The following is a 14,403-nucleotide window of genomic DNA, read 5'->3' as shown; positions in this document are numbered from 1 at the left end:
AAGTGGCACCGAATGAAGGTGTGCCACTGAGGTTGCCACGGCCCTAACAGAGTGTGCTTTTATACGGTTTTGTAGCGGAATGCCTGCTTGCTGGTAGCAAAAGGAGATACAGTTCGCCAACCAGGAGGAAAGGGTCTGTTTTCCCACTGGATTTCCCAATTTGATGTTATCGAAAGAAAAATAATTGAGTGGACTTCCTATGGGCTGATATGCGCTCTAGATAAAAGGCTAGGGCACATTTGCAGTCCAGGGAATGTAGAACCTGTTCTGGGTTTGAATGGGGCCTTGGAAAGAAAGTAGGTAAGATGATGGATTGATTAAGATGAAATTCCGACACTACCTTTGGTAAAAACTTAGGGTGTGTACGGAGTACCACTCTGTCATGTAGAATTTTGGTGTAAGGCGGGTAGGTGACTAATGCCTGTAACTCACTAACTCTGCAAGCGGATGTGATAGCGAGAAGAAAAATCACTTTCCAAGTGAGATAGCGGAGATCGCAGGTGTGGAGAGGCTCAAATGGAGGTTTCATGAGCCGTCCTAAGACAATATTAAGGTCCCAAGCAGGGGCCGGAGGGCGCAATGAAGGTTTCAGGTGGAGCAAACCTCTCATGAAGCGTGTGACTAAGGGTTGTGTCGAAATAGAGATATCTCCCATGCCGTTGTGGAAAGCGGCTACCGCACTGACATGCACCCTTATAGAGGAAGATTTCAGGCCTGACTCAGACAGGTACCAGAGATAGTCCAGAAACCTCATGGTGGAACAAGTGAAGGGGGTCTATGGACATGGACATGCACCAGACCGTAAACCTTTTCCACTTAGAACAATAAGACCGTCTCGTGGAAGGCTTTCGTGAAGCTACCAGGACTCGGGATACCGACTCTGAAAGGTTAAGGGGTTGAAATATTAATCTTTCAACATCCAGGCAGTCAGAGACAGGGCCTGGAGGTTGGGGTGGTGTAGGCACCCGTTGTTCTGAGTTATCAGAAGCGGATCCTTCCTGAGAGGGATGTGCTGGCGAACTGATAGGTCCTGGAGGATTGGGAACCAGACTTGGCGTGGCCAGTGAGGGGCTATCAGAATCATTAAACCCTTGTCCCTTCATAACTTCACGAGAGTCTTTGATATGAGTGGAAGTGGAGGGTACGCGTAGAGGAGACTGCTGGGTCACGAGAGGGCAAAGGCGTCCCTTGGCTGTGAGTAGCGGCTGCGAGTGAGTGAGCAGAAGTTGTCTACTTTGCGGTTGTGAATGGACGCAAAGAGATCTATTTGTGGATAACCCCAATGTTGGAAGATTCTGTCAGCTACCATGGGGTTGAGAGACCATTTGTGCAGATGAAAGATCCGGCTCAATCTGTCCGCCAGAACATTGTCCACACCCACCAAGTAAGTTGCTCTGAGGTACATCGAGTGGGAAAGAGCCCACGCCCATATCTGTGCAGCTTCCTGACACAGAAGGTAGGAGCCCATTCCCCCTTGCTTGTTGATGTACCACATCGCTACCTGGTTGTCGGTTTGAATCAGGATGGTCTTGTTTGAGAGGCAACCCTGAAAGACTCTAAGGGCATATCTGATCGCTCGACGTTCCAGGAAATTTATCTGATGTTTGGCTTCCTCTGGCGACAAGGTACCCTGAGTCTGTAGGTCGTCAACATGAGCACCCCAACCTAGATTGGAGGCGTCTGTTAGGATAATTTGAGGTTCTGGAACCTGAAAGGGAAGGCCTTGAAGGAGGTTGGAAGCTGCATCCAGCAGGCCAGTGACAGGCGGAGCTTCTTGGTAAAGTGGACAATGCTGGACATTGGATGATAAGCCTGAGTCCACTGGGAATTCAGAGTCCACTGCATGAGTCTCATGACGAGGTGTGTCAATGGAGTGATATGTACGGAGGATGCCATGTGACCCAGCAAAATGAGGAAATGACGTGCTGTCGAGTAATCTTGATTCTGGAGGCATTGTGCGAGGGATATGAGAGTACGAGCTCGATCCTGAGGGAGGAATGCTTTTGCCTGCATGGTGTTCAGGTCAGCTCCTATGAAGGATAGGGTTTGAGACGGAACTAGGCTGGACTTGGGGTAGTTGATCAGAAACCCGAGAGACAGCAACGTATGGATAGTTAGACGTAAGGAGGCTAGTGCATCCCTTTGAGTTGGAGCACTTATAGCTAATTGTCGAGAAAAGGGTAGACATGGATGCCTTGACATCTCAGGTAGGCCGCGACCACTACGAGGCACTTGGTAAAGACTTGAGGTGTAGATGCTAGGCCAAACGGCAGTACCCGGTACTGAAAGTGCCAGGGGCCAACCAGGAATCGAAGGAATTTGTGGTGAGACGGAGTGATCGAGATGTGTGTATACATGTCCTGAAGATCTAGAGAGCAAAGCCAATCTCCTCTTTGTAGAAGAGGAAGTAGAGAGCCCAAGGTTACCATCCTGAACTTTTCCTTCTGCAGATATTTGTTTATGGCACGCAGGTCCAGTATTGGACGAATGCCCCCTGACTTTTTTGGGATGAGGAAATACCTGGAATAGAACCCCTACCCCTGCTGGAAGGGGCACTGGTTCTACTGCCCAGGATTTCAGGAGGGTTGAAACCTCCTCCTCCAGAAGAGGAGTGGTCGGATGATCCCCACACGTCGGCCAAGGTGGGGAGTCTGACAGGAAGTTGAGGGGGTAACCTTGAGTCAGTACAGCAAGTATTCACTGATCTGAAGTGATCATGTGCCATATGTTGGTGAAGTGGCAAAACCGACCGCCGACGGGTACGGACACAGAGGAGGTTGGCTTGTGCTCTCCAGCGAGGAGTCAATATCCAGCAGCTGGGCCCGGTGGAGGGGCTGGCTGAGTCTTCTGAGGCATGGATTGTCTGGCCTGACCTTTCTGTAAGGTCTGAAGGAGTGACCTTGAGTAGCAGGAGGATAATATCTCTGTGGCTTGAAGGACGGCCGCTTAGAGTCTCTTCGGAATGTCCTTTTAGAGGTGGACGGGAAATCAGAAGGCACGGACGAAAGCTGTCGTAGCGTCTCGTGGTGGTCTTTGAGCTGTGCCACAGTCTCCTGGATTTTGTCCCCGAAGAGATTGTCTCCAGCGCAGGGCAGGTCAGTCAATCGGTCCTGTACCTCTGGTCTTAAGTCAGAGGACTTCAGCCAGGCCCATCTTCGTGCACTAATTCCCGCTGCAGACCCCTAGAGGCAGTGTCAAAAAACCCTAGGCAGCACGGACCTTGTGCTTGCCAGCATCTAGACCCTTCTGAGCCAGGGCATTAAGTTGATCCTGAAGCTGGTCAGGTAAAGATTCAGAGAAATCCTGGATCTTCTTGAATAGGTCTCTGTTATACTGGGTCATGTATAACTGGTAGGAAGCAATGCGAGAAATAAGCATTGATCCATGGAAAACACAACGGCCAAATGCATCGAGGGACCTCTGTTCTTTCCCTGGAGGAATGAGGCTTAGAACGTTGTGCTTTTTTCTGGGCTGACTCTACAACCACAGAATGGTGATCCAGCTGTGGTTTTTGGAAACCAGGGGCTGACTGTACCAGGTAGGTGGCATTTGTTTTCGATTTACCGGTGGTACAGAGCCTAGATGCTCCCAATTCCTCTTCTGCAAGTCCAGGAGAACTTCATGAACAGGTATGGACATGATCTCCTTGGGTGCATCTACGAATTGGAGCACTTCCAGCATTTTGTTTCTGGAGTCCTCTTCTGTCTGAAGCTGGAATGGTATGGCTTCAGACATTTCCTTTATAAAATTAATAAAGGATGGTCCTCTGCGGGAGAACGTCTTCTCTCCTCAGGGGAAGACGGCTCTGAAGGTAGATCATCCATATCCTGGGAAGAATCATCGGTCCAAGGATCGTAAGGTTGATCACCGGCTCCTATAGGATCTCCCGAGGGGAGTAATGGTGCTATTCCTGAAGGATCAGGCCTAGGCACCGATGGCACTGGAGGTGGCACCGACTGAGGACGATGCGGTATCGATGGCAGAATAGGCACCAATGGAACCGGTGACATCGATAGGCGAATCAGTGGCAAGATCCCAGACGGTCCGGGTATAGGTTCCAGCATCAGTGTTTTTCGTCTTCCGTTGACAATGGTATCAGCGTGGAAAGTGGTGGACATACCGGTATCCTCAGTTCCACTGAGGAAGGGCACCAATCAGCGCATCCAGTCTGCCAAGTAGCGGTGCGAGCGCCGTGGGTATTGGGTCAGTGACTAGGGCTGGCATTGGTGTCGATGGAGGTTGGAAGCCCTGCAGTGCCTTACCGATGGCCTCTTGGATCATCCGATCCAATTCCTCGCGGAAGCCTGGGCATGCAACCTCAGCTCCGGAGAAGGAGGCAATACTGGCGTAGCCAGAAGGTCCACCGGTGAAAGTGGAGTCATGGCTCCCAGCACCAATGAAGGTGGGGGATGCCTTGGTGACCCAGTCGCAGAGGAGGATGGGGCCTTCTCTGGACAGGATTTCTTTGTAGGTGGCTCTATCGACGCCGATGCCAAGGGCTTGCCTGGATCAGCGGACTGAGCTTTCTGATGACAGTGTCGATGCTTTCCACGATGTTCTCCTCTGTCCTTCTCCAGAGCTGATGAGGAAGAAGTCAATACCTTCGGAGTAGTTGGTGCCGGTCGGGCAGCACCGGTATCCCGCTGCTGGCGAGAAGTCGATGGCACCGGCTCAGACGATGTCGAAGCGGTCGATGGAGTCGGAAGCTTTGAAAAAGAAACTCCATCTCTAAGCGGGCCTTACGTCCCATCGGTGTCATTTGGGCATATTTGGTGCAAGTTAGGATGTAATGGTCGGACCGCAAACATAACACACAAACCCTATGCGGGTCTGTGATGGACACTGTCTGAGGACAGTTGGGGCACTGACGAAAACCCGATGCCATGGCTTCGACAAAGATTTAGCTGCGGTGTGGTCAATGGCCGGTAGGCCCCGAAGGGAAAACTAGACGGAAATCGACCGCAAACGAGGGTAAAGTCTTACCCTTTGACTGCGAAGTACGGAATCGATAGGGAAACCCCTATGGAGTAGAATTTTTTGAAAATTCTGAAAGATGTTCCGTGGGGAAAATTCCTGTCAGGAATCTCTAGAGAGCTCCTTAACCCACGTGGCTACTGCTGCCCAGAAAAAAAGAGACTGAAGGGGGGACGCCTGCTGGATGCAGGGTTAGTGCCATGCTGGGCATGCCCAGTAGGTACCAGTCAAAGTTCTAGAAACTTTGACAAACGTGATTGGGCTCCATCCTGATGATGTCACCCATATGTGAGGACTACCATCTTGCTTGTCCTGTGAGAAAGGTAGCTATTAAAGATAGGGGCAACTGTCGCTCTATGAAGGCCACCCCCAAGCATTCTACCAAGGGCAATAGCATCTGCCACTCTATGTAGGATACCGCCGAGCATTCTGTTAAGAGTAGCCTCAATCGCCACTCTGTGCAGATCGTTCCTAAGCCAAAATAGAACCCTTAGGAGCTACTGATGCAATTTCTCTGATATCTAGCACCAGAATGACCCATGAACTCCTCCTATCCCTGAAGAATCGACCAAGTTAGGGACATCCTTCTCAGTCACAGCTAATTCCCCTGTCTCAAATATCGGGCTCTGGTTCCTGAAGAAGCCGGAACTCTGAGGAACTCCAATAAACTCTTTTGTCCTTCCCTGCGCCTGCAGTCTTGGGATACCTAAGTCTCTGTTTTCATTCAGAGACTAATATACCCGTATTTCAAAATCAGAGAAAAGAAAGGCTCCTAACTCCACCAGGTAGAAGGAGCTCTTAGCTACAAGACCTCCTCCTACCTGATCATGCGGTATACTGCCCCCCCCCCCCACCCATAAACTGGGGTCTACTCCAGGGAATCCTCTGCTGGGAAAGGAATGGAGGTCTACTACTTTTCTCCTGAAGCCACACCACAAAGGAAGGGGGGACAAATGACCACTGGATCTGCTCCTTCCCATGTTCCAACAGCACTGGCACCCAAGGCCTAAAAGTGCTTGTTTTGAAAATGCTGCTGACACAGAAAGCACAGACACCATAATTAGCTTGCTGGGAAATGCTTGGGCAATAAGACAAGTGTCATAAGTAGAATATTGGGTGTTAATTTAGAACTTTAACTCAAATTATAACTCGAAATACCTTTTCTGTATTTACATAGAAGGGAAAAATAATTCTTATTATTACAAATCACTGAGTTGCTGGACTTAAATATTTTAGATATTTTTAAGCTGTATTAACATAGCAAACAGGGCACCCCAAACAACCACATGGATCTTGATATGGGTTTGCTAAAAAAAAGGGAGATGCTAAATGATACCAAACAGATATGGAAATGTATAAAAACAGACCAATAATTTAGACTTATATATGAAGATCAACTAGCCTAGCATGTAATACTGTACCTCTTTAATACCACATTGAGAAGAGCATTGCCAACATCATTTCCAGGAACTGCCAATGCCATGAGCTCAACGCAGGTAACATGGAGAGCATGGGCAGCTGGGTTGGGGAACTCATTGAATCTCCAGTCACAGTTTGGAAATGGACCAGGTGACTTTCCAGCCATGGGTAAGATAGTAATAAAGGAAATAACTATTGTTTGTACAGCTGCATACATGTGCAACATCAAAAACATTGAATAATTTAGTTGAAAACAGGATTCCTAGTAGTCTACTTGCTATGCACAATTTAATTTTATTTTGTTATACATAAATTAACATTGTGTATCATATTCTCCCTCTCTCTCTCTGTTTATTTTTTTGCCATAGAGAAAGATAATAATGCTATAGGAACAAACATGGACAAATGAACACAATTGGTTTCTAGTATTGCTTTAAAAGTAATTAGATTTAGCTCAGCAGTTACTATACTTCTTGTAACAATCTCTTGCACAACTTGGCCACTAGTTTCTAAACAAACATTACAGTAAAAAGGAAATAGAAATCAGTATGAATTCATAGAAAATATTTTTGGAAAAACACAAAGATAAAAGCAGATGGTCAGAAACTTTGCTGCACATAAACTCAGAAAAGTTCTTTAATATACTATGTATTCTAAAATATATATTATTTTATATTGGATCTAGGTTTTAAATAAAATAAAAATGATATGTGGGTACCTAAAAGGTATATCAGTCAGAGAACCCTAAAATAGGGTAAGTAACACCACTAATGTTTTAAAAGATTTGAAAGATGCTTAATGTTGCAAGCTTTATTATACAATGGCAAAGAATATCAAAACTATTCAAAAAGAAATTTGGCACAATAACCCTTACATATATTTATCAATTCTCCAAGTCAATCACTAGTATCTGGAACTTTTAGGTTCTATACAAATTACCACCGGATACAAACAACTAAGAGCCCTGATGTGTCACTAACATCACTGCATTTGTACTGCAAGGAGGCAATGAAGTCTGCTCCAGATTCAGTTCCAGCAAAGAGACTTGAAAAGGTTTCCAACATGCTAAGATAACACTAGAAATTCACAGATGATTATGCTGCATTTAGCAAGCTGTTAATTAACAACAGTGGAAGTCTTGAGACACTGAATTAGAAAATTGACATTTAAAGAATCAACAATAAGAGAATCTCGTCACTAAATACAGTCCATGCCATTGCAAGAATAGTTATAAACCATATTTTGCCCTGAAGAATCCTGTACAGCAAAAAGAGGCCTTTGTAGGATCAGAGAGAATATAGGATATAGCAGAAGTAGAACAGAGACTACAGAAACATCATTGGAACAACGGTCCTGTGAAACAATTACAAAGTATCCTTTCTTGCAGTCTGTGATTCAACTGTATCCCCTTTTTAATGACAGTATCTTCCATGTGATTCATTTGCAGTTCACAAAGGGGCGGATTTTCAGAGCCCTGCTCGCGTAAATCCGCCCAAAACCGGGCGGATTTACGCGAGCAGGGCCCTGCGCGCCGGGAAGCCTATGTTACATAGGCCTACCGGCGCGCGCAGAGCCCCGGGACTCGCGTAAGTCCCGGGGTTTTCGCAGGGGGCGTGTCGGGGGCGGGCCCGAACCGCGCGGCGTTTTTGGGGCGTGTCAGGAGCGTTCCGGGGGCGTGGCTACGGCCCGGGGTGGCCCGGGGGTGTGGCCGCGCCCTCCGGACCCGCCCCCAGGTCGCGTCCCGGCGCGCAGGAGGCCCGCTGACGCGCGGGGATTTACGCCTCCCTCTGGGAGGCGTAAATCCCCCGACAAAGGTAAGGGGGGGGTTTAGACAGGGCCGGGCGGGTGGGTTAGGTAGGGGAAGGGAGGGGAAGGTGAGGGGAGGGCAAAGGAAAGTTCCCTCCGAGGCCGCTCCGATTTCGGAGCGGCCTTGGAGGGAACGGGGGTAGGCTGCGCGGCTCGGCGCGCGCCGGCTATACGAAATCGATAGCCTTGCGCAGCGCCGATCCAGGAGTTTAGCGGATACGCGCGGCTCCGCGCGTATCTACTAAAATCCAGCGTACTTTTGTTTGCGCCTGGAGCGCAAACAAAAGTAGGCTATTCGCGCTCGTTTTAAAATCCGCCCCATTGTATCTTTCTTGAAGTCCAGCTGTATTGCAAGTGTTTCATTGTTTCATTACAAACACTCTGTACATATTTTGACCATATTTTATGTTGGTATTCATACATGCTACAAATGCACTAAAGAGAGTTTAGAAGCAGTGTGAATGAGTAAAGACTGACTAGGACAATTGATAAATGTGTGTGTTATTGTGCCAATTTTATTTTTTGAATAGTTTTCATATTCTTTGCCATTGTATAATAAAGGGGGTTATTTTCTAAAGCGTTATCACATGCGTTGGGCTCTAACGCACGCGATAAAGCCATATCGCATGCGATAAAGCCATATCGCATGCGAAAAGGGCCTTTTCGCATGCAATATCATGCAAATTAGGGGGAGGGAAGGAGTCGGCGGTGTCTTCGCTGCCGGCAATAATGCTACTAACATTATCGTCGGCAGTAGCGCGCCGAATAGCACCACCTTTCACGGTGGTGCTATTTGGTGTGAAAGCCTGCAGCCGGTGCACCACGTTGGTGCGAAGGCTGCGGGCTTTCGCAGGCCCGCCCCCCCGTTTTCGCAATCCTGGCCGAAGCCTGCAACATTAAGCATCTTTCAAATAATTAAAAACATTAGTGGTGCTAATATATATCTGCAAGAAAGGATATATATAGTACAAAAAACAAAGAAATGGGGCACTACCAATCCACATAAGGAAAACAAAAAAATAATGTCCACCCTTATCTCCACCAGTTTATAGAAGGACTATCTGTGGTAACATGATACAACTCACTTTCTATGTACTTTTTTTTTTTTTGCTGCATTTAAAAAATATTACTTAAGTGAAGTCAGCATTTAAAAATGAAACCCTACATGGCTACCCTATATGATGGCTGTTTCAGAAAGAAGTCCTTCATCAGGGGGAAGATTCCACCACTTCACTCATATTTCTCTGATGGCAGGAAAAAATGTCTATGATCTCTTCTTACTGCCTTGAATCAAAAAGCTCTGAAGAGTTCCTTGAGATCAGCAGTACAAACTTAGATGCTGATTAAATCAGAAATAACTAGACAGTTCAAACTATGACTGTTTCTTGACACAATAGCTTCATCTTTTTGTTTTATTCCTAGGTTTCTTTTTATCCTAATACATTTTATTTCATATAAACTTGTGCTTTTTGAACAAAAAGGTATGTAATCTACAGTGAGTACATTTCTTGCTTCTTCCATAAGATCTCTGTACTATATTTATACTTTAGATATATGAGTGTCACGTTTACATTAACTTTCACAAAAAGGATATTGTCCACTAGTCTGCCAATCAGTTTGCAGTAGTAGATGTCATCAGGGATCCATGGATTTTCTTCCCATGCATTCATAGCACTCTTGAGGTAAGTGTCACTTAGGCACCAACCTTGTGGCCGGTTGTCCTTAAGTGAACCAATGATGGCATGGACAAGCTTCCGTTTGAGGTTTGTACGTTCTCTAAGATGCTTCTCATAGTAATGAAGTGTATTGTACAAGTAGGTTACTGGGCGATCTGACAGGAATGGAATAAAGAATCATGCTACCTTACATGGAGACTAAATATGCATGCATTGAATTTCATAACTAATAATGATGGGACTGTGCCACAACAACACACAAAAAAACAATAACTGGAACGCTGCAACCACAGTGCCTCTGCTTCAAAGAACCCAAGCAGCAAAAGCTGGGCTGACTCTCACAGAGTAGGAAGCCTGGCCCAAATTATTTAATTTTAGAAACAAATATTGCCAAAGGAGAGCCAATAATTTTTTTAAAAATTTTCCTCATGGAACAATATTTGCAGGGAAATAAACTCAATCCAAACGCTCCCCACATGCACCTCAAATATGATTGCCTAAGCTACCGCTTTCATGGTTGAAGTTCCACTATTTGAAATGCATCATATCCCATAAAGGCCCTTCTATTTTTATAAACTCAACTAAGCCATCTTTAGTGATAGGCAGTGAAACTTGACTAAGTCAGTTGCACTGCTTTCTGCTAGAGTTGTAGAAAAGCAGAAAGTACAGCAGCCAGCGATGAGTCTAGGGAAGACATTTAGGCAAACAAAACAAGATCTAGGAGAGATGTTCAACCTTGTAGAAATATACACAGACGAAAAGACAAGGGCAAAGTGATATTTGTAATAAAACACTTCCTATACCTTTGGTGAAGGAACATTAATCACTCAAAAAAGGGAAAAAAAGAAAAAAAATCATCATTTAAGAAGGAAATAAGAGCCAATGTGTTAGAAGGAAAGCAAGGAAGTGAGTGTGATTTTTAAAGGAAATTCTGAGGTAAAATGGTTTTATAAGGAGAAAGGAAAACTGGTTTTTACCTCCTGATCTTCATTCCTGTAGTACCACAGATCAGTCCAGACTCCTGGGATTTGCCTCCCTGCCAGCAGATGGAGACGGAGAAAGTTTTACTCACATTGTACATAAAATAGTGTGCCACCTCCAGTCCCTCAGTATTGACCTGTACCCAAGCCAAGATGATGGCACCACCCAATAAACCTAAATGAAACCTTTCTTTCCCAATAAGCAGGAGGAAGATGAGATTGCCCAAACTGAAAAACTTGTTCCCAACATAACTTAATAGAATAGCATTGAAGTGCTCCAACAATTCTGCATTATATATACCCAACAGAACAAGCGACTCTCCCCCTACTATTTGGGTGGGTTTCTGGACTGATCTGTGGTACTAAAGGAATGAAAATTAACAGGTAAGAACCAAATTTTCCTTTCCTTGTACATATCCAGATGAGTACAGACTCCTGGGATGTACCTAAGCTCCTTAAAACTGGGTGGGACCTTGAGAGTTCCACTTGCAGAACACTCTCACCAAAGTTTATGGAAGCCAGAGCTCAGACATCCAAGCGATAATGCCTGATGAAAGTGTATACTGAACTCCAAATAGCTGCTCTGCCAATCTGCTGAGGCTATACTTACTGGGATTCTGCCCAAACGTTTGCCAGAAAATGTATTGACAGAGTTCTCAAGCCCTCAGGCACAAGGCGACCCTTAGAAATACAAGTCGACTCAATAGTCTCTTTCAGCAACAGGTGATCATAGCTTTTGTTGCTTTGCCTCCTTTCTTTGGAATTTATTTTTATTTATTTAGAAACTTTTATATACCGGTATTAGTGGGGACATCATACCGGTTCACATATTAACAAAAGATTTAGAAGTACATTTCAACAGGGGAGGCGAACTGGGCAGGGGGTTAACCTAGAGCAGTAGGGAAAATAGATTAAAACAACAGAAATCAACAAGAGGTCATAACAAGAAGACAACAATGTACATTGTGATTAGATTCCTTAATATAAGGAAAAGGGCGGTCACCTAGGGGGGTATGAGCAATAGAGGGAAGGGAGGGTCTATTTCTGTGTAGGCTTGGTTGAACAGGAATGTTTTTAGTTTCTTTTTGAATTTGATGGCGCAGGGTTCAAGGCGCAAGTGGACGGGTAGGGAGTTCCAGAGGGCGGGGCCGGCAATGGATATGGAGCGGTCACGGGTGGATGAGAGATGATACGGGTGGATGATACGGGTGGATGAGAGATGATACGGGTGGATGAGAGATGATACGACAAGAAGATCCAACCTATGGAAATTAGTAACCATCAAATAATGCAAAAAGGCTTGAACATCCAAGAGCAAACTCTCCCTCGCAAGAAGCTAGGAGAATTCCAAATCTGTCAAGGATGGAAGCTGCACTGCTTAAGAGGGAATGCTAAAATCATTTTGGGCAGAAAGGATAGTACCATATGTAACGATATCCCCAAATCCGAGATCCGAGAAAAGGATCCCAACACAACAAAGTCTCAATCTCTGACATACTCCCGGCGAACCTCTAGAAAAACTCTCCCAAAGCATTCAAGCTTTTAATGTTGCCCTCTGTAGGAGTACAAATGAAGCCTTGAACATTCCTCATTGTACCAGATTAAGATTCCACGACAGCCAAATCTTCCTCACTGGAGGACACAAATTCTTGAACTGCATGACATCCGGATGAGCCGACAGAGGATACTCCTACACCTTATCCCGGATACAGCCCAAGGCTGCTAACGAGACTCTCAGATCAGACCTTTGACCAAACCTTCTTGGAGAAAGGTTAAGTGATACGACACGGCAGTCTGAACTAGCTGCTCACCATTCGTCACAACACCAGGACTTGCAGACCCTTCAAACTCAAACATATGCTAAAGATGCAGAAGGCTGCCTGGCCTGCAACAAGGAAGAAATAACTACTATGGAATATCCCCTCCATGCCAATCTTCTCCTCTCAAAAGCCAAGCTGTGAAAGTATTGGGCCCTGATTGAGAACAGGTGGCTGAACCTCGCGGTCTGTCTATGGCCATATAGAACAGATCCGCTGACAAGGCCACTTTGAAACTACGAGAATTACATTGTCTGGATGCTCCACTATCTGGCATAGCACCTTGCCCACCAGATGCCAAGGAGGGAAGACAAAGGAGAATTCCTTGAGGCCATGGTAGAGCTAGTGTTTATTTCTTCTGCACAGTGTTCTACTCAGTGGCCGTAAAACCGAGGCAGCTTGGAGTTTTTTCTGGTCGCCATTAAGTCCTTATGGGGATATCCTCATTTCTGGTGGATGAGACACCTCCTCGGGATCTAATTTTCTCTGAGAAAATCCACTGGAATCTTGCCTACCCGGGGATCTGAGATGCTGCCACTGTCTTCAAGTGATACTCTGCTCAGAGAACCAACCCCTGGGCTTCATTTTTCTCCATCCCCCGGATAACCAACTGCTGGGCTCCCAAGCCACCACCGGATGCTGGGTTTCCTCGCTGCTGGATGTTGTAGATCACCATTGTTACACTGAGTGATAGGACTCTCCTCGTGAAACCGTGGCTACAAAGGCAAGTATGCACATCGCACCACTCATCTGTAACCGACTGATAGAAGTAGTAGACACTTTTTTGGACCAGTGCCCTGTGCAACTGACTGAAGCTGACACATTGCACCCCCATCCGAAAGGCTGGCCTCGGTAGCAAGTAACTACACCACATTCCAGAATGGTCCTTGCGGAAGGGGAAGATAAAAGGTCTTCCGACCATAGATTCTACTGGGGAGTGAAGAGCCCTCCAAAGAGGCTGCAGATATGCTACTGCCAAGGCACCAATTCCAAGGTTAATACCACTGACCCAGTTCTCACAAGTAGTCATGAAAAGCCCTTAACAGGTGTGGAATCTGACCCTGTTAAACAAAGCACCCAGACCCTTCAGGGTCTGATTGGAAACAATACTGCTCTTTGCTAGATTCATCATACAGCCTGAAGACCTCAATCACCTCAGCACATTCTGATCAACTGCCGCCAGAGAATGTCTGACCTTCCCTTGGCAGAGCCAATCTTCCAAAAAAAAAGTGCAACAGCACATGATCCCGACATAGGGCCTCCGCCCCAACTGCCATTACCTTGATGAAGTTGCATGAAGCTGAACAGGAAGGCTGAAAAACTGAAAATGATCCCTAAAATCAGAAACTGCTGGTGCTTTGATCCGATGGCTATATGCTGAAAAGCCTTTGTCCAAGAGAGAGGTCAAACTCGTCCTACTGAAAAGAGGAACTTTCAGAGCCACACTTATCTTTCTCAAACCACAAATTGAACGAAAACACATTTTTCCTTCTGTGGCACGATGAAAACAATGGAACATCAATCTGTTCATTGTTCCTCTCGGGGAACAGGCTTTAAGGCCCCCCCAGACGCTGGAAGCAATCAAGCGTCTCCTGAGTGGAGAGCCTCTTGATGAGAGAAGTGCAAGGGAAAACTAAGCGTCTCGAAATAGATGAGCAAATTCAAAAACACATGGCCATCTTTAACACCTTTAGTACCCACTGGTCCATGTAAATTTCAGACCATTCTTCG

The 14,403-nt window shown here is 45.9% G+C and overlaps 1 protein-coding gene across 1 annotated transcript in view; it reads right to left on the bottom strand.

Annotated features, from left to right (window-relative positions):
* The window catches only part of LOC115088544 (mediator of RNA polymerase II transcription subunit 23-like), a 91,254-nt gene that overhangs the window by 60,968 nt on the left and 15,883 nt on the right, over positions 1-14,403 (bottom strand). Inside the window, exons 3-4 of the mRNA XM_029596804.1 lie at positions 9,794-10,030; positions 6,396-6,561 (exon numbers count right to left, since the gene is read on the bottom strand). Of these exons, the coding sequence (XP_029452664.1) occupies positions 6,396-6,561; positions 9,794-10,030 (403 nt within the window). The remainder of the gene's footprint in view (positions 1-6,395; positions 6,562-9,793; positions 10,031-14,403) is intronic.

The sequence above is a fragment of the Rhinatrema bivittatum genome, chromosome 3 (genome assembly GCF_901001135.1).
Source record: "Rhinatrema bivittatum chromosome 3, aRhiBiv1.1, whole genome shotgun sequence".
Lineage (NCBI taxonomy): Eukaryota > Metazoa > Chordata > Amphibia > Gymnophiona > Rhinatrematidae > Rhinatrema > Rhinatrema bivittatum.
This window is presented reverse-complemented; position numbering and strand designations above follow the sequence as displayed.